Below are 25,891 nucleotides of genomic sequence, written 5' to 3' on the forward strand. Positions count from 1 at the left end.
CAGACACATAAGCTCAGAAGCCTTACTTGGTTGTACCGTTGAGCCTTTTTGATATATTTATAGATACACAGGCCTCTAAACATGGCTTTCTAGGAAGGAGGCTCTAGAAGCTTTCTGGATATGTGCTTCCTCGCACCCTGCCTCTGCTCTGAGGAGACAATGTAGCTAGCAATACAGTGCCTTATACTTGGAAAGCTGCTTAAACTTACAAGGTTCTTTAATATACCATGGGTCAACCTTGGAAGGTAAGTATGACCACAGTATTTTATAGATGAGAATGTGAATCTCACAAGAGTCAGGCAAATTTTCCATGATCACATGGTCAATAAAATAAAACCGAATCTCAGTTCTTCAGACTCTAATCCTTTGTTCTTCCCCATATATCAGCGTTTTCTAGAAACAACATAAATACTATGTATATAAGTGTGTGTGTATATATGTATATTATATATATGTTTTGTTGCTAGAGTATATATATTATATATAATATATAATAAGTAAATATATATATGTATATACATATATATATTATTGCTAGAGTAAGAGCCAATTGAAAATCTAGAGATCTCTCCCATCACAAAGAAGTATAATTTCTAAGCCCCTCTTTTTAATCACAACCTATTAGGGACTGATAACTTCAACAACAGCAACAAAAGATGAGTGCTAACCTTGGAGCAGTAAAGCTTCTCTTTTTTCCGAGTAAATCGTCCATGTTTGAAAAGTATGACATTAAACAGTATAGATACCTGTCAACCAGATTTTTAAAACCTACACTTCTTTGTGTTTGGTAAAGCCCAGTTCAGCTGGATGACTTTGACGCCTACATCAAGGATATGGCCAAAGACTCTGACTATAAATTTTCTCTTCAATTTGAGGTGAGTGGATCAGGTATTTCGCACCTCCTATGGTGGATGAGGCATGGGGCCTGGCCGGTCGGGACGGGCGCCCTTTCCCCGCTCACCGGGCAGGACTTGCGATACGTTCATAATGGGCAGCACGGTAACTGTGCCGGGCGTGTCTCCTCCGCTGATGAAAGTGAGGGCATCCTTTGCAGGTCAGGGCTAGGCACCCTGGTGGAAAAGAGAGAACAAACGTGGTAGTGGGGTGAGCAAACACAGTCCTACGAGAAACCATCACTGAACACCAGTGCAATCGGGTGTGCGGGGGAAAGCAAGGTGAGGATTTAGGTGGGAAACAGAATTTCCCTTTCAGGGAATTTTTAGTGCGTCCTTTATGTCAGGGAGGCCACAGTAAGGGTAGGTGAGCCGGTGGGTGAGACGGAACCCCCCTTTGTCTTCTGGACGGAGAAGAGCCTGTGGGGCAGGGGGAGGCCTTAAAGCTATAGGACCCCTGGCATTCTGCTTCGTACTTCCTTGTGAGGTTTCCTTTGCTCTTGGGGGAAATTAGGGAGTTATACATGGTTCACATGGAAAAAGAAAAACAAATGGCAACACCTCCTTTCTCTGAAGCAAGGGTATTCTTTGAGTCCACGACCACGCATCCGAGGAGATGGAAAGGAGTCAGCCTCGGATCTCAGCGGTGTGAGGGGTATAACCGGTCCTTGGGTTTTCTTCCCGTGTATTTCACAGCTCAGGACAGTCTGGGCGGCCTCATCCTTCAGGTTCTTACAGCAAGGCTTGGGTGGGCCGTGATTCAAGGAGACCAGGGAAAAGAAAGAAATCAAGTGACTTTTCTAAATACGGCAGTGTTTTCTTAAAGGTCTTAGGTGTTCTTTCGTGTGAAATACCAGGCTGTCGCAGGTAGCTGCTTTGCCCTGGTTTTTCGTATTTATTCTTTCCCCTCCTCGGCTGAGGACATCTTAGGTCTGCAAGCAGCAGCAGGAGTCCTGGTGTGGATACAGTGCGAGGGAATTTAGGGATGATTACCAAATACAAAGCCCCCTAACTACCACCTGTGTCATCAGAAATTCCACACCGAGCCCGGCTCAGTTATCCATTGCACGCGAGTGTGCAAGAAGTTGTGGGTGCTACACCAAACACTACATCTCAGAGAATAGAACTTTCGTGTGAGCTGGAGATCTATGACAAAGATGGCATTTCAGAAAAAAAAAAAAAAAGAGATTTTCTTTAAGAACACATATGCCAAACTCAGGAAAAAAATAAATGTCTGGATAATTCTGATAACGGTGATGAAAATTATGATGTATGTACACTTTCAAATTCATTGAAGCCTCCAGCTCTTCACCCCTACACGACAATGTGACCTTGGTGACACAGCTAGCATCACTGCCCTCGCTGGGAGGGTTGGGAGTACCTCCCAGCTTATGCCATCAAGCCCCAGTGTGATTATTACTGTGCTCCTATCGTGCACCATCAAAGAAAATTCAATGAGCCATTTTTTGGTAAAAAGAAAAGATGATTTTAATGGTGAATGACACATCATTCAGACTAATTAGACCAAAGAAAGAGGGCATTTTTCAAAGGGTGCTGAGATATCTCATCTAATCAAAGGAATCATATAATCAGAGCTAAACCAGAGGGAGGAAAGGGAACAGCTCAGTCTCAGGAATGATTGGAACCAGGGGCCACACCCCTGCAGAGACCTGCTTTTTTTTTTTTTTTCCATTTCTACTTCTCTCTCTGTCATGGCCTCTCTCTCTTTCTCTGCAAACCAACCTCTTTCTCACAGTGGAAAACAAAACCACCCACAACCCCTGAGCATCACATCCGAGAATTTTCAGTTTCCAAAGGGAACTGTTGACTCTCCTTCTTATTCAGAGTTTAAAAATTAACAGGAGAGAATACTGATTGGCTGGCCTGGGTTGTGATGTCCTCTCAAGCCAACTGCAGCCTGAGAGGTCAGAGTCAAGTAGGAACTGGACAGCTCTTACTGGAACCACTTGGCTAAACCAATGGGGGGCACTGTTCCCCAAAAAAGGAAGGACATTGGAGAACCAAACAATAAATGGTTAGATCCTAGCTTCAGATGCTTCAAAAATGTGAAAAGTAGAATAATAAATTCTGTGTGCTAAATGTTTAATTTATACCATGCTGAGAGCTTTTATACATTCAATATATAAATGAACACATTCAGGCTTATTCCATAAGAATTATAAAGGAGGTAGGAATGTACTAAAGTGGGAATCCAAACCCCTTCATTCTCACAACCATTTTGCCATTAATTAATATTAAAAAAAGCCACAATTTCTCATCCCCTCAATTTGTTCATCCATTCAATGAGTAGGCTGAACTAAATCAGTGGTTCTCAACTGGGCTAGTACAGGCAGTCCCCCAGGGAGAGTTTGTGTAGGAGTATTTTTGGTTCTCATAATGCCTTGGGAAGAAGCTACTAGTGGTATTCAATGGAGAAAGGGACAAGGATGATAAATGTTCTTTAATGAGTGGGACAGTCCTGCACAATAAAGAATTGTCCCAGGCAAATAGTATTCCGTTGAGAGACACTGGACTAAATGTGGGACAAGAGTACATCCAAGCTTTCTAACTCATGTGTATTAGAATTCTCCAGAGAAACAGACCAATAGGAAATATATACATTTATACATAGATAAACACTAATAAAATATAATATAGTAATATAATTCATCCATAAGTTGATTACATTATGTATTTCTTATACAATTATAGAGTTCTTATGTATTATAATATGTATATCCTATATACAATAATACAATAGAAGAAATATATGAGTCCTATTTTAAGGAACGGGCTCACACAGTCATGGGAGCTCACAAGTCTGAAAACCGCAGGGCAGGTTGTGGACCCAGGGAAGAATTGATATTGCTGCTCAATCCAAAAGCTGTGAGGAAGCAGAATTTCCTCCTCCTCAGGGCACCTCAGTCTTTTCTCTTAGGGTCTTCACCTGATGGATGAGGCCCACCCATGTTATGGAGAGCAATCTGCTTTCTCAAAGCCTATGGATTTCAATGTAATATCACACCTAAAAAAATACCTTCTTGCAACATCTAGACTGATGTTTGACCAAGCACCGTCTAGCCTGGCCAAGCTGACACATAAAATTACCCATCACACCATGAGTGGAAGGAGTGTTTAGTATCTTTATTTATTCTGAAGCTTTTCTTCATCTGTTTTTGTTCTTAGAACGTTGTTGATCCTATAGGTAATTTATTGGGTGCCGAGTCCTCCTATTGTGTCCCTGCTCTGGTGAGAAAATACAAATTCTTCTCCGGCAGTTTGCTTTAAGTCACAGGCTCAGGCTGTATTTTTTTGAGCTAACATTTGCCCAAGCAGTGACCCTGACTCACTTCCTTTTTCGTTCATCAGCCCTCAGGCACCGCCAGCCTCCACCCCCCATACCTGGTTTGGGGATGTATATCAGACCTGTCACATGGCAGCCATCAAATTTTCCTGAAATTGGTAATTAATCAAAACTTGAAGGGGAAAAAAAAAGGTTTCCTGTTCTAATAAGAACCCAAGAGGGTATTAGGATGGCCAGATCAGCTGGTCTGGCTGAATTCAGTAGCTGAACAGTTGTTTGTTCTGTTTGTATGAATGCTTAATACTTGTATTCATTCGGATACTGACATTGAAAGATCACACTCATACTGAGAAATTACATCATTTATAAGCATTATGCAAATTGAAACTAATGTCTGGATTTACATATATTACCAATACAGCTATAAGTCATACATGAAGCTATATGACTTGCTAATTTGCACTCACTAAATACATTCCTTTTTCACTCTGCATCTGATTTTGGATCTGCTGGAAAGATTGATTATCCTTCTGATGAAAATGTGCATCTTTTCTTAAGGAGGTTTGGGACTCAGGGATTAGATTCAGTTCCTCATTTCGTATGTCTCATATGGAAAGGTTTTGAAGAGCCAGACTTTAGAGCTCAAAATTGGAGAGCCCATGAGACATACCATATATTGCTCATTCTGCCATTAATTTCTGTGTTTTGTATTTGTTTGATCAAGATGCTAGCGAAAGCCCTTGCCATCTTTGTTCAGAAATGTGGTTGCAAAGGCCAAAACAAACTGCATTCCTTGCCACATAGTTCATGAGAGATGAGCCTTGATTTCTGCTGGCAGCTCCCATTGGCAGCTCTTTTAACCCACGTTCTGGTCCAGTTCCCTGGAGACCTACCTGCAGCCATTGTGGAAATAAGTCACCTGGAACCCTCTCCAGCAGTGCTTACTCCAGGGGTCTTGCTTGGCTCCCAGACCTGAGTTTTCCCTCTTCTTGTTCCTAATCTTCTAGTTTTGGTCTCTGTTTCCAGGTGCCTATACTAGCAATCTGTCCAGCAGCTGGAGTGTTGCCCCTGAACCCCAACCTAGTGCCCAGGGCCCTGCCAGCTACTGCTAGACTCTCCCGAGGTTGGCAGCCTTCTCCTCCGGTCCTCCATCACCTCCCCAAGATGCCCATTACTACTCCACCCCATTCTTCCTTTAGAGTACCTGCCCTGGGTTAAATTGTGTCCCCCAAAAGATATGTTGAAGCCCTAAGCACTCAGTTCCTCAGAATATGACCTTATTTGGAAACAGGGTCATTGCAGATGTAATTAGTTGAGATGAGATCATACTGGAGGGGTGTGGGCTCTTAGTCTGATTGGTGTCCCTATGGAAACACAGCTGTGTGAAGACACAGAGATGAGCAGGGAGAAGGCCATGTGGTGACAAAGGCAGAGATTGGAGTTATAGAGCTGCAAGTAGGGGAATAGCAAAGGTTGCCAGCAAACCATCAGACACTAGGAAGAGGCGGGAAGGATGTCCTAATATTCCTCTATAAATGACAGAGGTGAGAGAGGTCAGAAGTCCCTGCTAACACCTTGACCTCAGATCTACAGCCCCCAGAACTATAAGACAATGAATTTCTGTTGTTCTGAGCCACCCGGCTTGTGGTGCTGTTATGGTGGCCCTCAGAAATGAGATCAGAGCCTCACTAAGCACCTTGTTCTAAATCCCGTCTCCTTGTGTGTTTACCTGAAAATGAGGCAGACCTTGCCCAATTCCACTGAGCCTTGTACTTGCCCCAGATGGTACCACCGCTGTCAGCACCACTGGTGACGTCGTGACTCCTCACTTGTTCGAGGCTAGTCATCGAACTCACCTGACTCTGATGTCCCACCCGTCCCAAAGCAAATGCCAAATACTTAGCACCTGCTGCCATTGTTACAGACTCTAGAGCCAGAATAGAGTTTTCGCTCTTCTCAGAAGGTGACTGTGCATGCTACGGGCTGCATGCGTCCTCCCGAAATGGATATGTTGACGAGATGGAGGCTTGGGAAGGTAAGTAGGGTGAGGCAAGAAAGATCATGTGAGCACACAGCAAGACGATGGTCACGTGCAGGCCAAGAGAAGCCCCAGAATGAAGTCTAGCTTGTCAGCACCTTGACCTTGGACTGCCCAGCCTCCAGACTGTGAGAAATACATTTCCATTGTCCAAACCACCCAGTCTGTGGTGTTTTGCAATGGCAGCCTGAACAGACTGATGCAGTGCATACGTTTGTGCTTTGCTTTCCCCGACTTGTGTGCTTCGAACACAGCCAACCCAACGTAGACTCATTGGGCTTTAGTGACTATATTAGTTTCCTGGGGCTGCCGAAACAAATTACCACAGTCTTGGTCACTTAAAACAACAGAAATTAATTCTCACAGAATTCTAGAGGCTGGAAGTCCAAAATCAAAGTGTTACCGGGGCCATGTTTCCTTTGAAGGCACCAGGGGAGAATCCTTCTTTTCTCCTTCCGGCTTCTGGAAGCTCCACATGCTCCTGGCTTACATCTGCATGACTCCAATCTATGTCTCTTTCTATGGCCTTCTCTTGTCTCTCTTAGAAGGACACTTGTTCTTAGATACAGGACCCACCTAGATAATACAGAATAATCTCATCTTATGATCCTTAACTTAATTACATCTGCAAAGCCTCTTTCTTAATAAGGCCACATTCATAGGTTCTGGGGGCCAGAATGGGACACATCTTTTGGGGGAGCCACCACTCAACCCACTGTGCTTGACTACATGGCCCAGGAAAAAACACACGCGGTGATAAATCATAACAGAAACAAAACTGGCAAATCAAAATTCAAAAATGATTTATGCCGGTTTCAGGCCATCCCCTCATCCTTTGCCTTTATGAAGATATAAGCCTGCGGAGTTTCCATATGGTTGGAAAGAGAATAACTGCAAAGCTACTGAACTGGAAACTTAATATTTGATTTTCCACTTAGCGACAGGCTAAATTACAAAAGATTGCGAAGCATTTTGTGTACGCCTGCTGTTCCCACTCCGCCGCGGTTCAGCCTCGGCAGTCTACACGTACAGTGTTCAGCCAATTAAACCTCTCTTATCAACTAGGGCATTTACGGCAGGGAGGCAACTCACAATTCAAGTTCTATCAGTTAGCCAGCTTCCATATGTGCTCTGGCTCCCAGCTCCAATCTGTTCCCACACCTTTCTTTCGCCACCGAGGCCTCTTCCCATGGCTCATCAGTCTGTCCTCAAAGCAGGGGATTTTCGGGGAAGGTTGTTGGTCTGTTCGTGCAAATGGCAGAGGAGGGAGACGTTAGGCGTCCAGACAAAGCCAAACAAAGAATCCGAACAGAAGCATTTTGCCACCGTTACCAGTAGTGCCGTATTCATATTTCTGGAGTGTCATCGTTCCCTTGGAAAGTCACAAACGTGACCGAAGGATGGAAATGTTGGTAGCCTTATCTTACAGATAACTGAACTGATGTCACCAAGTTGAACTACGTTTCCGAGACCCTACAGTCTCTGAGTGGTACACCAGAGGAAGCCAGAGGTTTTGACCAGCTACCTCTAAAGACACTCTCTAAGAGGAGGGTGACTTCCAAACCATGTTACGCAATGGGAGCGTCGTTTAAACTAGCTTCTAGCTGCCAAGAGGAACTAACCTAAAAATAGCTGAGGTTTGCTAAAAGTAAATTTTGTTACTTATAAGAAACAATAAAGTCAGTCTTTGAAAACCCTTTAAAACGGAAAAACCACTTATAAATGACAGTGACACGCTTCTGGTTAAAGGCATTTAGCAAGCAAGGATTTTTTCTGAGACAGAAAAAGTCCCTTTGTGAATTGAGGATCAAAGTCAGCATAGCTTGTCTTTAAGGTTGGCTTCAACTTGGGCCCCAGAGCTCGGGATTTCGTGATCTTAAAAAGCCCCAAGTGTTGCAGAATGAAAGGAGGGAAGAGATCTGAGTGATTCAGGTCGGTCCATCCGTGTGGACCGCAGCTTTGCATGCCAGTACCAGTGAGCACATTAAGCTGTCAAGAAACTTCTATGTGGAAACAACAGAAGACCCAAGAACTTGGTCTCTCTAATGCATATGCTTTGCAAAGAACACTTAAATCAGGACAGAAAGGCCATGATAGAGATATGCCTGTTCAGTCTCTCAAAACATCACCAATGTTTCCATCCCCCTTCAAAAGTCTTTCAAAGACGCTCCCAAACTCTTCCCCCAGCTATGTATTCCTCTCGCTTATGAATCTTTGGAGGAAAAAATGGGAGGACTTATGAAAAGTAAATGTGTATGCAACATTAACATCTTATCTGAGTAACAAAAATTACAGCAAGTGGTTTCTCTACCGCCTCAGTGAAGTCTCACAGAGAAGTGCATACCATATAGATAATTCCATTTGTAGATGGTTGTATGTGCTGTTTGCTAATATTCCCTTGAACTTTGTGCAGGAACATAACCAGATCTGCTGCGTTGGTCGTGCACTGCCCAACTCCAGGGAGCTATTCACATCGACCACAGCATCAACGATGCCTCCTGGGAAATCCAGGTGGCCTGACCATACCTGCTTGTTTCCTATAAGACACATGAGATGAGTGCTTAGAAGCCCCCCTGGCCCATCACATAATCTTGTTGAAATGTGATGGTTGTCTGTTTACATAAAAATTCCCCTACCAATGCACATTCTGGTTATAAGATTTATAGCAGTGCTGATAGGCACATGCAGACAGATATTTGGTTGTTCCTATTTTCACTGAAAGGTTTGCCTACCTGCTACTGATTCATCCTTACTGTCCAATTTATTACCAGATATTTAGTGCCTGTAGATCTTCTTGTAACACAGGGAATATTCCGTACTTGTTTCTCATTCTTTTACTACTTTCACCTGTAGGAGAAATATCTACATTTCCCCATAGAATAGACATGTTTACACATATTGCATACATTTCAGTTAACATATACCTCCAAAAATCTGAAATGTGTCTCTGTTTTCAAATTTTCCATACCTTGAGTGATACACATAATTCTTACCTTCTCCATGGGGTCACTAAGCTGTTCAGGGTAGTTATGTATTATATTAGCCCTATTCCTGCAGTAATGCTATAGAAGCATCCTATTGGGTAAATCTCAAAATCTCAGTGATCCGCAACATTTATTTATTTTCCTCTCTCAAGGGTCTGTAGGACAGTGGGCAGGTCTGCTTCAGGCAGTGGGGCAGAGTCAGGTCTTCTCCAAGCATCTCCTCATTCTGGGGCCAGCAGCTTCCCTCGGCATGTTTTTCTCGTGGCAGAGGGCGGTAGCACAGGAGGGAAAACCAAACTGAGCACGCACACGTAAAGCTGATCGGAATGATTGCTACCCAAGTTCATTGGCCAAAGCAAGTTGATGACAGTGGAGTGGAGAATAACCCTCTGTCCCAAAAGGGTGTGACTGGAACATCATGTGGAAGAGGGGGTGTGAAATTCTATTACAGACAGGGAGTGAGGAATAATCCAATGTGAATACAATAAGCCACCGTGAACAATAATCCAATCCACACCAAGTACCGAAATCTCAACTCTCTTCTCTGTCATTTACAGGAGTTGAAATTGATTGGACTGGACATTCCACACTTTGCAGCAGACCTTCCACTGAACCGATGTAAAAATCGCTACACAAACATCCTACCATGTAAGATTGTCACCAGAGCCTGTCCTATTCACGTCTCTCAAAGGTTGATGGACTGTTACTGCAGATTCATCAGTTTCACCAATCTCTGGCTAAGCCCAGCTGTGGTCTGGAACCTCAAGGCCATCTCTGCAATTGCATTGATCCCATTCATGCTTTGATGTTATTACATCCCATCCTATGTAGGAATATTGAATTTCTTTGCTTTCAACTGAATTGTGTCTGATGATCAGGAAAAACTGACCATTTGGCTCTTCGGAGATCAGAAATCTTAGCCAAATTAGGATAAGATCATCCGAGCTCTCATAAACTATTTTCGGTCAACTCCCTGACAAGGGAAGGAGTGCAATGTACTAAAATGCCTCCTCTTTCTTACTTCTGGCAGGTTCTCTCGTTGCTTAGCATTTGGTAATAAAAGCAACATTCAAGAAAAAAAGTAATATGAAGCACTTACCAGACAAATAAAATACATTCTAATATAGATTTAACTTTCTTCTCTGCTACACTGGGTAGACGTGGGGGGATTGCTGGGAGAAATGGAGAAGTGGGAGGAGGGGAGCTGAAAAGCTCTAGAAGGACTCTCTTGATCGGCCTTCTTGATAAAATTACATGGTGTCATCTTTAGAACACTTTATCTGTACGCATTCCAGAATGTACTTTTCTCATCTGAAGTCTGTTTACACAAAGCCCGCGCAACTCCACCTTCCCTAGGTTTCCCAAAGGTAATGGATTTTCTGGATGTGCTAGGTGACATGGAAATCATGGGTTTAGGCTACATCCTCTAGCCTTCCATACAACCTACCAGATATTTTAGTTCCTCTAAATATCCTGCACAATGTCCCCACAACCTGGAGACAAGGACAGAGGAGCTGATGGGGAGGAAACAGTGATTGAGATGTGTTTCTGTATTTATTTAAACAAGAAACTAAGATGGAGGTGTGGCTGAGATATCAGGCTAAAATAAACCTGACCTACTCTGTCACAGGCTGATCTGAGTTATTATTTGGATAAAGAAGGTCAAGACAATTCTTTCTGCTCACATTTTTAATATTTCTTTTCTTCTTGTTCTTCACAGATGACTTTAGCCGAGTGAGATTAGTCTCCATGAATGAAGAGGAAGGTACAGACTATATCAATGCCAACTACATTCCTGTAAGTAAAAGACAATACAACATTTTTTAAAACCGGGCATCCAAATTCTAGCTCAGCCAGAGAGGACGATTCCAACAGTTGTAAAGAAAGCCATTCTCTACCTGGCCACCCGACTCTCAGGAACAGTTCCCATCAGTCCTCTTCAGAATAACGAATGGCGAGGGGCGGGGGCCGGGGGAGCCTGTAGATGAGTAATGTTCGGATTTCTCTGTAAAGATCTGGTGAAAGTAAATAATTACACTAAAGACCATTTTTCTCGCATTTAAACTTCAGTTTTGGTAACCCACCTCAAAGGGTTCCACCTGAGCCCCTGTGCCTTAAAAATAGTGACTGTTCTCACAAAAAAGGTGTGAGCACGAGGCTTACCATCACGCAGACCGATGCGGGTCCGTTACTCTGATTACCTCTTTGATGAACAAGGGAGAGAACACAACTCAGGTGTGTGGTCCTTTGCCAGGCTTATCCCCAGGAAATTCTCAGGTTTTCCTCCTTCGTGTGGAACAGCATTTGGTGTGCACAGTGGCTCCTTAGGTGACAACTTTGTCACTTCGTCTTTCAGGGATACAACTCACCCCAGGAGTATATTGCCACACAGGGGCCACTGCCTGAGACCAGAAATGACTTTTGGAAGATGGTTCTACAACAGAAGTCCCAGATTATTGTCATGCTCACGCAGTGTAATGAGAAAAGAAGGGTAAGTGCCTAAGGGGGCTGTCCCCACTGGCAGCACAACCTGTACCAGCCGTGGCCACGGCTTGAGGGCTGAGTACCAGAAACTTCCGCTTGCTTCATTTTTCATCCTCACGATAGTACGTTACTGTCCTTCAGAGGCAAGGACTTCTGTGTTCCCTAAGTGAGCACAGACTCTCTTCCACAGCCTGTTTGGTTTAAAAGGTTGTGCCATTGTCCCCTCAGGTGAAATGTGACCATTACTGGCCGTTCACGGAAGAACCCATAGCTTACGGAGACATCACCGTGGAGATGATCTCGGAGGAAGAGCGGGATGACTGGGCCTGCAGACACTTCCGGATCAACTATGTAAGTCACGACGCGCACGTTCAGGGGCTGTCCCCGTGCTGAGGGGACACCCACGTGTCAGAGGCCGACCACCATCACGTCAGACTGTGAGCTCTTCGGCCTTTGCAACACTGCTTTCTTCAAGAGCTAAATGCCACTCCGAACGTATTTGTTTCCAGCTTCATCAACAGTGGTGTGGATGAAATGGTTGGCCTGGAGAGCCCGGGGGGATGGGACGAAAGGTCCTCACGGTTCCATCTCAGATTAGCGCAGGGCCATGGGAGACACGGGGAGTCACTGCTCACCAGTTAGGACTGACGAGAGAAGTTCTCATTGCTTACACTAAATTCTGTGTGAGAACAGCGAGGATATATAAGACACACTTAAACTTTAAACACTTAGACCATAGTTCAGTAGTTTGGGTTTGGTTTTGTTTGGCTTTTTGCCTTATCTTTGTTCTGGTTTGGTTTTTATTATGTCAAAGGTACTTCTAGGCCTTTTTTACCAGGGTTCCATACCTCTTTGAAATGCTATTGATCTCTGAATATTAGCGTGTCAGAAAAAGTCTGCTTTTCCTGGGCCTGCTACCTCTCGGATGATCAGCTTTGGAGCTTATGCTGAATGTAATGTGCTGCTCAGGGGCCGACATCAGCCAGTCACCCTGCTGCCTTCTTCACACACCACAGTTCCAGAGAAGAGGAGGGCGTTTTTCCTGTAGTCACTTGAACATGCTGTCTGTCGAGGCATTGAATGGGAAAACCCCCACTGCAATGTTCTCTGCTTAGAACCAGCACTTCCTAACTGTGTAGGTCAGGGGATGGTAGACCGAGCTGTGGACCAATGGACCACTGCTTGTTTTGGAAAGCCTGTGAGCCAAGAATGAGTTTAAATTTTTAAATGGGTGAAAAAAATCAAACGAAAAATAGTTCACACGAAATATGGAAATGATTTGAAATTCACATTTCAGTGTCCACAAGTACCATTTATTGAGACAGAGCCGCACATTTGCTTACGTACGTCTCAAGCTTGTACCTACCAAGCTCCATCAAGCTTGAGTAGTTGCAACAGAGACCATATGCCCCCTAACCCCGAAACTACTTACTGTGTGCCCTTCACAGAAAATGTTTGCTGACCCTTAATATGGACAATGGAAACCAAGATTGTCCATATCAATACAGCATAAGTACTCATTAACTCATCATTTATTGATATTTGCAAGTTTAATCACTTCTTAACTACTGGTAGTTAACACTGGCTTTTGCTAAAAGGGGAATTTAGGCAAATCCGTAGCAGACTGTTGTTCCCGCTGCTGTTCCATTTTTTTTTTTTTTTTTTGAAATGGCCATCTCCTCCTGTTCCACAAACACTTCCCACTCAGAGTTTCAACTCAAAGGTCACCTCCTTTGTTAAGCCTTCCCTGGTCTCAAGACACCTTTATTTCTTTCCCCCTCTGCTCTAGTCTTCCCTGGATTATTCTATCACAGGACAACAGAGGTGGTTATAATCGTCTCTCTTCATGTCCTCCTCCCCAGTGTGCTGTGAGATTGGGAAGCAAGTACTTTGTTTTAAGAAGCTTTGTAATCCCAACCGTTAGCCACTTACAAAATCTTTGAGGAATGAATAAATGAGTGAATGAACGAATGATTTCAAAAATAATAAAACACTTGGAAAGCATCACAGACGTTCCTCAGAGAAAATATTTGACAATCTGAATGCCATTTGAATCCTGCTTTGTTTCTTGGCTATTTCAGCCAGAAAGCCAGTGTAAACTACTGGGCAAATGTAAAACAAGTAATTCCCTGGTTTGCATTCAGGACAAAATACAAAATAGGGCCTGTTCCCATGGCTGTTTCCTTGACAGAGAGGGGTCACATAGATCACTGTCTGGTCAGTACTATGCTTCTTGTCCTTGGTCTTAAACGATGACTTACCTTTCAACGATAATCGTGTCAAGGGCTTGAAACACTGAAATAAAACATTGAATAACAGTGTTTTCCGGTAAGATGTGGCTACAGTAGTTACAAGCTTTCGGTCCTAGAGTGCCCCCTTTTGGCCATAAACACAGAATCTAAATTTTATGCTTCCTGAATGAAGGTTATGTTGCAGAACATTGTGCTATGCCAGTGGGTATGTTTTTCTATTTGTTTCGATTTTTGTTCACACTCATCTTTAGTCCCTCCATATCGGTATATGGGAGCTTTCAGAGTACAACCAGATAAAAGTCCATGAATGAGGAAATCAGGGTAAGAGAAATTTTGGAATGGCTAAGACGTACAAGAATGGTTCTTTCATTCAACAAGAAAGGAGGAAAATGACCATAACACACAATTTGTCCCTTTCCAGGGCTTGAAAACTTGGCCTGAATTAAGAACTGGAGACTAAAACCAGCAAAAATGGGTTTGTTCCTATTGATGTGGGCCTTGTTATTCGGCTGGCAGGGATCTCCCTGATTCTAAGAACCCTGTCTTGCAGCTATAGAGAGACTCATGACAATTTAAGTCATTTTAAGACAATTTAAGTTTCCTAGTTTTGAACCACCTTACATATTTTAATTGGATACATTTTCAGATTAATTATATATATATGCCTATATATATATCCAACATATATAGGCCTATATATATAGGCATATACATACACACACAGACATATTGCCTACAATGTACAAGTCTTTGCAAAAAGCCTGTAATCAGCCTTTGAAAAGATCTAACATTTTTTTGTGAGCTTTTCTGGGCAACCAAAGGTATCTAGTGTTGAGTGTGCTTAAAATCCTCATGGCGCTGAGTAACGGAGTCATTCTGCACAATTCATTATGCTCGGATACTGCCTTGCCATGCCTCCTGAAAACAGCAGTGAGAGGGGCCAGCATCTTTGCAGACTTTCGCACCCATGCTCCGTGTGTCTAAGAAAGAGCCTTTGAAGACAGTGAGGGAGGCACCACCTGCGGCTGGGGACGGATAACCTTAAGTGCCCAGGGGACAGGGGCTCCAGTTCAAGTGCTGATTTATTTGTGTTTACACAGATCTTATTACATATTTATGTATATGCTTTATTTATGCATTACTTAGATTTATACAAATTTTACTCCACCCGAGACCACTGGCCCTTTGGAATTCATTTCTCTTGAATACCTGATCCTAACTTTCGTTTCATAACCAGGCCAGATTCTTCCAAATTATGATACAGTATCCCATTCACCAAGTGGATTCTAGGCTCATAGCAAGCTTGAGGGAAGGGGGATGAATCAGATCTTTGTGAGGCCTAGATTTGGAATATTTCTGACAGTTGATAATAAGAACAGAATAAATCGTTATGCTTACAAATTAGTAGAGACTAAAAAGAGTGAGTCTTGGGGCGTCTGGGTTAAGTGTCCAACTCTTGGTTTTGGTTCAGGTGATGACCTCAGGGCTGTGAGATGGAGCCCCTCGTGGAGCTCTGTGCTCAGTGCAACGTCTGCTTAAGACTCTCTCTCCCTCTCCCTGCATTCCCTCTCACTCTCAAATATATAAATCTTAAAAAAAAAAAAGGGAAGAAAAGAAAAAAGAAAAAAGGAAAAGAAAAGAAAAAGAGTGAATCTTGAAGGCCCACACCCTAACTGATAATTACTCAGTTCAGAGGGGACAAGAATACATTTGACATATGGGTTAATATGAATAAGATAAATATACAAAACATACCGACCCCCTGGGATTCCCAGAACCAGCCATACACCTGCACGGAGCTGGGTGGGAGAGAGTAGTGGTAGCCAGGGAGTGGCGATGGTCGCATCTACCAGGTCCCACCCTTCATGGACATGAGCACACTGAATCCTCACAACCCCCTTGTGGTGGGTTATTTCATCCCATAACCTCTAAAAGGGCTCATTCTAGGTATGAGAAAACGTGTTCAGCAAGTTTGTCTTGGGTCAGAGCACAAGACAGGGACTGTCCTAGTGGTGAGTTTCTGAAAGTGTAATCTTGGGTAAAATTTCTAAGGGAACAAGGGAAGCAGGATAGAACAGGGCAGGGAAGGAGCTACACACCGCTGTGGGTTCTGCGGAATTCTGGCCTCAGCTGGGTCCCACGGAGACGGCCGGGGCAGTGAATGACACCGTGCTGTTAGCTGTGCCCCCCTGATGTAAGGGGCAGCCATTTTATACTCCAGTATCCGTCATTCCTTAGCTGTGGACCGCCCTCATTAGGAGAACACATCCTGTCGGGCACTCTCCAGCAAGGCCGTTCCCTTTGTGGAGGACAGCCAGGAGGAGGACATAGCCATATGCTGTTAGCAGCAGCTGGAAAAGGGGTGCATCAGCCTGACAAAGAGGACCCGGGGGGTGGGGCACCAAGAGCACCTTCCACCGGATTCCTGGGCCAATGCTGATGCACTTGCCAAACGGCCAAGCCAGGAGGCACACCCTGACCTGCTTGACCTCTTATCTCTACAAAGGCATGGATTCACCTACTTATCTTACTCTTTGAAGTTTTATACAATCAGTATTTTTTTTCAGGGCCCGCTTTGGGCCAAACACCATCCTTGGAGCTGGAAAGGGAAGGGGACCGGCCAGGAGGGGAATGTGGCTTGAACGTCTTAGGCCATTAACCTGTGAGCTGCCATGGAGGCCTAGGCCACCTGGCCGGCGCACTGAGACATTCACTCCTGTGTTGGCTTTTTCTCCTAAAGGCTGATGAGATGCAGGACGTGATGCATTTCAACTACACTGCGTGGCCTGATCACGGGGTGCCCACGGCAAATGCTGCGGAGAGCATCCTGCAGTTTGTGCACGTGGTTCGACAGCAAGCAACCAAGAGCAAAGGCCCCATGATCGTGCACTGCAGGTAACCTCACCAGCTGAATCTTCTGTTAGGGCACCACGGGCTTTGCTTTATAAAGAAAGCGAAGAGCCCACCATTCCAGGTACCCCATCACCCTGAATTCGCGATTACATGAACTATAACTTATTAAAATTTACAATTAACTGATACCTTACTAAATACATGATTTACTTACAATATGGCTTTTTTTTTTTATCTCCCATAGCTTATGAGGTAGATGTTGTTCTTCTCACTTTCAGATGAAAAAAACAAAACAAAGCACTGAGGCACAAATTCATGCAGCTAGAATGGGGAAACAGTAAGGCTCCTAGCTGTGCATTTAGGTGCTGTGGGATATTACCCCAGCCTCTCAGTGGTTTACAACATGGCCAAATACAAAGTCAGATTAAAAACAGCTAATCACAGCCCTGAAAAATATAAATATTATTGACCACCTGCAAGTGGCTGTAGCTAGGCCCAGAGCTAAAGCTAGCGTGTGGCCTCTCAAGCCGACTTTCCCCAGGGGGTGCCCCGAACTCTGAGGCTACACAGAGGACTGGAATTGTTTTCTGTGTATCAGCTCTCTGAGAGCAGGAAGCAGCCCTCCAGCAGGCTCCCTCTGGAATCCTTACCTTCCTCCCTGCGGCGGGAGGGGGTGTGGCTAAGGCAGCATAGCCCCACGCCTCTTTGAGGGAGGCGGCAGGGTGAGTCAGAAATGTGACAGATACATGACATTGAAAGACAGAGCGTCTGCCTTCGGGTCGGGTCATGATCCCAGGGTCCTGGGATCGAGTCCTGCATCGGGCTCCCTGCTCAGTGGGGAGTCTGCTTCTCCCTCTCCCGCTCCCCACTTGTGTTCTCGCTCCCAAATAAATAAATAAATAAAATCTTAAAAAAAAACAAAAAACCAATGCCAACCACATTCACATACTTCCAAATCAGGAAAATATCGTCAGGAATATTTCTTGTCTTTTCTCAGTGCTGCTATCTCGTGTTGGGGGTTTTCTAGTGGCCAGTGTGTTTGTGACCGTGTAAAAGGACGTGTGAGGAATGTGCTGTCCGAACACTCTCTTGCAGCGCCGGAGTCGGCCGGACGGGAACTTTCATTGCCCTGGACAGGCTCTTGCAGCACATCCGGGATCATGAGTTTGTCGACATCTTGGGGCTGGTGTCCGAAATGCGATCATACCGGATGTCTATGGTGCAGACAGAGGTAGGAACGGAATCAAAATGTATTTTCAAATATGCCCTGGACTGAGACATTTCCCATGATTCAGTCTCATGTTTCAAAACAATCGTCTCAATTTTTGTCCTGCCTCTGCTCTTGCCAGTGTCTCAGTGTGCATGTTCAAATTGCTTCAAGGTATTTAAAAAAACAGATGTTAGCCTCTAGAAATCCACTCAGTGTATGGTGCTTACACTGCTGTTGGCATCATATGCCCTTCAGTAATCCAGAGCGCATGCATGTATCTATAATATCTATAATAGAATAAAACCGCTTTGGACAGACTGAGAGTTCAAGGAAGGTGACAGCCAATTTGGGTAAATGCCACAAAGTGGAGACTATGGAACTGACATGATTTAATTTATATTTGAAATGCTAGAACTGATTCAATAAGTTTGGCATTGGTTCGTCCTCCACGTGACTCTCTGTCCCAATGCACTTTGGATCCAACCAGGGGTTGGATTTATACTTTCTGTCCCCCGTATGATTTTAAGGATCTCCGGCTCCCATCCAAGCAGTGCTGCCAGCACCCTTGATCTGAAGGAGCGGATTTATCGTTGTAACAACATGGAGACATCCCCAGAAATATCCACCAGTCTTTTGTGCTCCCTCTTCCACCTCTTCTGCCTCTCCTGCCTGGAAGCCTCAGGATGCACTCCGGCGGGAGTGGTTAGCCCTGGGCTGCTGCCCGCACACAGCAGCACACCGTCCCAGCAGCAGCGGGTGGGCACCTAGGTGCGCCCCGAAACCTACGCACAATAGCTGGTTCATAATCCTCATGACCATGCCGTTCTTGGGACTTCTCAGCTTAGAGCGTACAATAATCCTTTCTGCTCAAGGAGTGTGTGGGGGAGGAATGCTTGTAGAGTAGAAAATACCTAGCCTGACCTCTTATCTCAATTTCCAGGAGATGAAATGCTGCCTTCCTCTTTCCCATGCTTTTCTACTAAGCACCACGAGGTGTCAGTATAACTCAAAGAGCCTGCAGTAATGGCTGCTCTCTGTTCGCGCTTCCGGTTTCTCCTTGTCCCACTCTTAACTTTTCTCTCCTGCTTCCCCACTCCCTCGGACCAAGGCTCGACACAACCAACCGACCCAAGGGATTTATTTCAGCGCCCTAGCAAGATCATCCCATTTTGGAAAGAGTGATCCATTCACATGCAGGTGTCTCACTGATGATGAGGTGTTTGCTCAGTTCCTTGAGCCCATTCACGTCCCAGCCCTGGGGCCTTCTAATTTATGGTGGTGGGGACCGGAATATTACCTCGTTAGCGTAAGCTTAAAACGTTCTGCTTCCCCAGAGAAGCCCACTACCTAGTGATTAAACAGTGCTTTATGAATCGGTCCATATTTTTGGTTTTCACTTCCATAAATTGACATCCTAATACGTGGTTAAAACTCCCCATTATGTATATTAATCCCTGATCTTCAAAGGGCCACTCCTTATTTTAAGTATTTTCGATGTGATGAATTGTCTGCTCCATTGACTTACTTTATGCCTCTTATGACTTTATAGACTTTGATTATAGCCTGTTTGCCTTCGGCTTTCCCAATCACAGAATCCTAATGCCTTCTTAAAAACTTCTTTCGCTTGGCAGACCCTCCATCCAATTTTCAACACCATTATCTCTCCTCAAGTGTGGTAATCGCACCAATCGCACCTGTGCCTTTGGGTAGCGGGGGAAGTGTTTTGTGTTCTCCCCAACTTTCTGGTCCCAAATTTTGGCTGTTTGGCTTCTTTGTTTATGGCAGCATTTTTAGGTTGACATCTCCAGGGAAAACAGTCTTTTTCTAAAGTATAATATCCCTGCCCTGAACTCTGGTGGGAAAACTCAAAGTCAGCAAAAGAGGCGGAGGTCAGCACAGGTTACTGATTTTTTCCAACTGTTCCAGCTTCACTCTTGAGTTCCCTCGGGACTCGGCAGTGGCTGCTGTCTAGCTCGAGTTATTTATTTAGGTCTGTTTTGTTAGTTATGTCTGGAACATCTTGTCCGTTTACCTTGGTTTTTCCTGGTTCCTGTGCTCTTCATGGTTCAACCTGGGGTTTTCCTAACGTCCTCCTCGAGCCCATTCATCATACCCCAGTCCTGCTGCCTTCCACCTCACTGATATTAACAAGCAAGGAGCAGAGTAAACAAATTATATTCTTCAGCTTTATCATCCCATAGTACCCCTTTAACACTAACGATTTTCGAGAGGCCAGAGTGATTCTCCAGCTGATTTCCGATTCTCTATATAAACCACCTGTGTGTGGTGGCTCAGAATCCCTCCCGTGGCTGGTTTCTAATTTTCCTACCTCCTCGAGACTGCCTGTCATCTCGATTCCACCATCCCACCCCACTCTAGGAATAGCAGAACTAACTGATTAAAACAGCCTGTCCTAAGATGCACATTTCAGGTCATGGCAACACGCTGCATGGGCTGCTTTTTGATATGTTCTCTTCCCTTCTCTCAACTGACCAGGCAGTCTACGGCCGCACCACCCTGAACGCGCCCGATCTCGTCCGATCTCCGAAGCTAAGCAGGGCCTGATTAGTACTTGGATGGGAGACCCCACACATAGTTTGAGCCTCACCACAAGAGCAACAAGGGGTAGTTAGAGAGTCGGGGTCCGAAGGCCAGACTGTGAGTCGGCCTGGGTCACTCTGTACAGCTTCCTTCACCTCTCATAGCTCCCTGTCCTCATCCGTAAAATCTGAATGGCGCATTCATGAATTGCTGTACAGTATCCATTATGTGAATGATATAATCTAGACAAGCACTTTGAAACCATAAACCGCCCTATGTGGGTGGCATTCACCTCTCTTGGGCCCTCTTCTATTTTTATCAAATGTTCTCTTTGATTTTCCTCTAATAGGCTTTCCCTGGAGGTCAATTCAGGCTTTGCTTTGAGCAGCCATCATCCCGATCAGCAGCTTAGGCTTCTCAGGGGCTCTCGGGGATATGTCTGTAAATAGTCTCTCATTTACTTTTCCTGTGGTCCAGCTACTTCTTTTTTCTTTGTGACACAAAGTTTGGCCACTGAGTGGTTATGAATTGAAAAACAAGGTACTCTCTGGCCTGAACCGTGCTCAGTGCTTGATGCGACACCAGAAACCACGGAGTGATGTGTGATCATGAGAGGAGGTGGCCAGTTAGGGATGTGATACTATCACAAAATAAGGGAATATATTTTCTCCGAAGCTTGTTGAAAACTCCCGATCAGGCTGAGGTGTCAACCCAGTGAGGTTTGAAGTATTAATCTAACCTTTGTAAAGTTGTCATACAAGAGACCCCTTAAATCCTGTGCATATCATGACTGGCTTTTACGCCAAGGTTATTTCTACTGGTATCAAGAGAAGCTCTAGGAAATAAAGAAAAAAGGTGAAAGATCGCGAAGTTACTTTGATTTCATGGCACCAAGACAGCTACTGTCAATATTTTGATGTATTTCATCTCCATCTTCGTTGAAGTATAACTTCTATATAATTACGCTTATATGCTATACAGACATATACTATACACCGTGCTTTTCCGCCTTACGTTTTGCTATACATATCATCCCAAATTGTCCAAAACTCTATAAATCTCATTTTAAAGACCGAATAATATTTCAGTACAGATCTGTTGTGTCTCATTTAAACTATTCTCCTTTCTATAGGACATTAAATTGGATCCTTTCCCACTTGTTTACTATCTGTGTCCACAAGGCCATATACTAGCTCTTTAGTAATAATATCTCCACCAACAACAGATAAAAAATGACAGCTTCAGCAAACTCAAGTTATCATCGAGCGTTACCATTTTCCTTTAGCTCTGCTCATGTCGTGCATGAAACACAATTGTTTCAACTTATGTTTTTTATTATATCTCCATCTTTGGCATATGTTTTAATATTTCCTCAGTTTACTTCAGAAAACCTTTCACAAGCACAAACTGAGAGCTAGGCATGAGGAATAAAAAGATATAGTTCCTGCCTTCCAGGAATATTTGGTCTCATTACTGATATATTTTATTGGTCAATTTAAGTGTGTGTGTTACTGGCTGGAGGAATTTTAAACAAAAATAAAGGTACTGAGAAGCTTTCCTTAGGTTTCTCCTTTCTGTCCGTGGATGCCCGCTAAGTAAGCATCCCTGAAGTCTCTCTTTCCACCGCCATTATATCTAAGTCAGAGTCTCCCAAGAGCCTGAACAGTGGCGGAAGCTCTTCATCAGAGGTTTGAGCTTCAAAACAACTGATGAGAGTCCAAGGAGCCATTCTGAGCAATGGGGAACACTCGCGGACTGTGTGGTCATGAGAGATCCAAACACCAAGCGCTCCAGAGGCTCTGGTTTGTGGAGGAGGTGGAGGCAGCCATGAATGCAAGGCCACACAAGGTGGATGGAAGAGTTGTGCAACCAAAGAGGGTTGTCTCAAGGGAAGATTCTCAAAGACCTGCTGCACACTTGACTCTGAAGAAGATTCTTGTTGGTCGCATTAAAGAAGACTCTTAAGAACATCACCTAACAGATTAGTTTGAACAGTATGGGAAAATTGAAACGATTGAAATCAACTGGCTGAGGCAGTGGCAAAAAGAGAGGCTTTGCTCTTGAACCTTTGATGACCATGACTCTGTAGACAAGATTGTCATTCAAAAATCCCATACCGTGAATGGCCACAACTGTGAAGTAAGGAAAAGTCCCAGCTAAGCAAGAGATGGTTAGTACTTCATCCAGCCCAGGAGGTCAAAGTGGTTCCAGAAACTTTGGCGGTGGTTGTGGAGGAGGTTTTGGTGGGAATGACAACTTTGGTCACGAGAAAACCGGGGAGGTGACTCTGGTGGCAGTTGAGGTGGTGGTGGAGGTGGTGGCGGTGAGGACAGCTATCATGGATTTGGTAATGGAAGAAATTTTGGAGGAGGCAGAAGCTCTCATGATTTTGGCAACTACAACAATCGGTCTTCAAAGCGTGGACCCATGAAAGGAGGAAATTTTGGAGACTGATGCTCTGGCCCCTGTGGTGGTGGAGGCCAACAATTTGCCAAACCACGAAACCAAGGTGGTTACGGCAGTTCCAGCAGCAGCAGTAGCTACGGCAGTGGCAGAAGGTTTTCATTACTGCCAGGAAACAAGGCTGAGCAGGAGAGGAGAGCCAGAGAAGAGACAGGGAAGCTACAGGTTACAACAGATGTGTGACCTCAGCCAGGCACAGTGGAGGCAGGGTCTCATTGCTACAAAGAAAACACATGTTAGACAATACTCACGTGCATAGGCAAAAAACTCGAGGACTGAATTTGTGACTAATTGTATAGCAGGTTATTTTAGTTTCTATTCTGTGAAAAGTGTAAAGCATTCAACAACGGGTTTTAATGCAGTTTTTTTTTTTTTGCACCCATGCTGTTTGCTAAATGTAATAGTCTGATCATGATACTGAATAAATGTGTCTTTAAAAAAAAGGTATCAACACTTTGTCATAATTTTAGAAAATAAATTTCCCTCCCAGTTAACAATTTAACCTTTATTTTATTCTTTATTTTATTCGTTTTACTTTGTTTTATATATGGTAGTTTGAAATTTTTATTTGTAATTTATTACATTGCTTTGAAGTTTAGAAAGTCCTTCCTAATAGTATTCAGAGAAAAACTAACCTGTATTCCGCCCCCCACATTTTTATGGCTTAATTTATTAAACTTCCTGGAATTCATTTTGGTGTATTATGAGATGATACACTATTTTTTTTTCAAAATAAGCCCGTGATTTACTGATTGGATAGTCATTGCCTTTAGTGTTACGTTGTGATGACTTAAGCTCTATTATTAATCAAAATATTTTTACAGTCGATTCTCTTAGATTTTCCAGTTATAAAATTATCTCATAAATAATGGGCATGGTTTCCTTTGCCATCAGATCCTAGTTTCTAATCCTGTCATAGTATGAAACGTGCGTTTGCACAACAATACCTCGCTCTGAGCCCCACTTTGGTCTTTTGCTCCAGGAGCAGTACATTTTTATCCATCAGTGTGTGCAACTGATGTGGATGAAGAAGAAGCAGCAGTTTTGCATCAGCGACGTCATCTATGAGAATGTTAGCAAGTCCTAGTTCAGAATCCAGAGCAGTAAGTAGACGAGGCCATCGTGGGTGCTCTGTCTTCGAACCATGGAAGGGGACGTGATGGGACACAGCAGAAAGCAGCAGTCGCCAGCTGTATTGATTCCGACCCCCCAAATGTGGTTATAGGGAGAGAGTAATACCGTGCAGACCTTAGAGCTTCAGTGCACCTTGGTTGGGGGGTATGACACGCAAGAGCTTCAGCAGCTCATTATGATTTGACTTTCCTTCCCTCCATCCGGAACCTTCGATTGTTCTGACGTTGGATCTGGGCCTGAGATATCAGGATGCTATCCTCCCACTCTATTTATCTCAATATTTTGTGCAAATATTTGATTGATTACAAGGGTCATACCAGGGATTACAAAGGAGATATGAGCTGGTACATATCCCAAAGAAGAAAAACAATATTAACACTAGTCTCAGAATAGCGGAGTCGAGGAATGCCTTGCTTCCGTCCATGATGTGAACACTTACTTGAGAGCTTCCTGAAAACATTAGTAACATATTCAATGCCTTGTGCTCAACTTTGACGAGGAGATCCGACTTTGGAGATGTTATACTCTTACCTGAAGTAACAATATGCCAATTCAAGTCAGTAAACAGAGTGTGAAATATATCTGAGTACAGTGAGGTGGGGGTACCATTCACAGGGTTGGGAGAGGACAGGGGTGCATGAAGGATTCATATGGAGGGTAAAGAGCATACGGATCGGGGGTAGCAGGGTAGGATTAGTATTCTACCTTTATATCTATCAAAATACATAATGCTAAGTGAAATAAGTCAAGCAGAGAAAGACAACTATCATATGATTTCTCTCATCTATGGAACATAAGAACTAGAATGATCAGTAGGGGAAGAAAGGGATAAAGAAATGGGGGGGTAATCAGAAGGGGGAATGAAACATGAGAGACTATGGACTATGAGAAACAAACTGAGGGCTACAGAGGGGAGGGGGGTGGGGGACTGGGATAGGCTGGTGATGGGTAGTAAGGAGGGCACGTATTGCATGGTGCACTGGGTGTTATACACAACTAATGAATCATCGAGCCTTACATCGAAAACTGGGGATGTACTGTATGGTGACTAACATAATATAATAAAAAATCATTATTAAAAAAAAATACAGGAAGCGCAAGGAGGCAGGGAGGGTGAAGACTAAGAGACAAATTTGCCAAAAAGGGAAAGATATTTAGACACACAAAGGGACTTACAGAGTAAGATGCCCAGACAAGCCTGTGTCCAGATGGGCGATGGGTTTGAGTATAAAGAAAGCAAATAGAACCAGGAGGAAGATGCTCTTCTCCTAGCCCCAGACCTGTCAGTGTGTGGCCTGTCCCTGCCAGGCTGCTTACTGTCTCTCTCTCTCTCTCATCCACAGGACAGGACATGGTGTGCACCCATCCTCCCTTGCTTCCAGAGTTTTTTAGGGGCCCTGCTGGCCATTTTGCTAAGAAGAGCCCCTGCTTTGTAGTACGTGGCCAAGGAGATAATCTATCTCACTGAAGCACCGGGAAGACTTAGCCTTAAAGAGCCTACAGTGTCTTTTGGACTCCTTCATTCTGGACATTTAATAACGGACCGAATTCAACCGAACACCACAAAGGTCCAGAAGCTCTGCAAAGGGCAGGAAGCACAGCACTTCCGAAGACTTTCCTTGGCCCTTGGCTGGTTGGGCTGAGTTTTTCGTTGTTGTTGTTTTTAAGTGCAATAATTTTTGTATGTGTGATTTTATCAGGAAATTGGATTGTTTTCTACCCACACGACCGACCA

General features: G+C 44.0%; 1 protein-coding gene across 1 annotated transcript in view; it reads left to right on the forward strand.

Annotated features, from left to right (window-relative positions):
- The window catches only part of PTPRO (protein tyrosine phosphatase receptor type O), a 228,119-nt gene extending 202,530 nt beyond the window's left edge, over positions 1 to 25,589 (forward strand). Inside the window, exons 18-26 of the mRNA XM_057318901.1 lie at positions 794 to 875; positions 9,777 to 9,867; positions 10,940 to 11,016; positions 11,576 to 11,710; positions 11,932 to 12,054; positions 16,696 to 16,850; positions 17,904 to 18,039; positions 24,005 to 24,125; positions 25,500 to 25,589. Coding sequence (XP_057174884.1) covers positions 794 to 875; positions 9,777 to 9,867; positions 10,940 to 11,016; positions 11,576 to 11,710; positions 11,932 to 12,054; positions 16,696 to 16,850; positions 17,904 to 18,039; positions 24,005 to 24,109 — 904 coding nt within the window. The 3' untranslated portion in view covers positions 24,110 to 24,125; positions 25,500 to 25,589. The remainder of the gene's footprint in view (positions 1 to 793; positions 876 to 9,776; positions 9,868 to 10,939; positions 11,017 to 11,575; positions 11,711 to 11,931; positions 12,055 to 16,695; positions 16,851 to 17,903; positions 18,040 to 24,004; positions 24,126 to 25,499) is intronic.
- Positions 25,590 to 25,891: the final 302 nt, after the last annotated feature.

Source organism: Ursus arctos, unplaced genomic scaffold, assembly GCF_023065955.2.
Source record: "Ursus arctos isolate Adak ecotype North America unplaced genomic scaffold, UrsArc2.0 scaffold_26, whole genome shotgun sequence".
In the NCBI taxonomy this organism is placed as follows: domain Eukaryota; kingdom Metazoa; phylum Chordata; class Mammalia; order Carnivora; family Ursidae; genus Ursus; species Ursus arctos.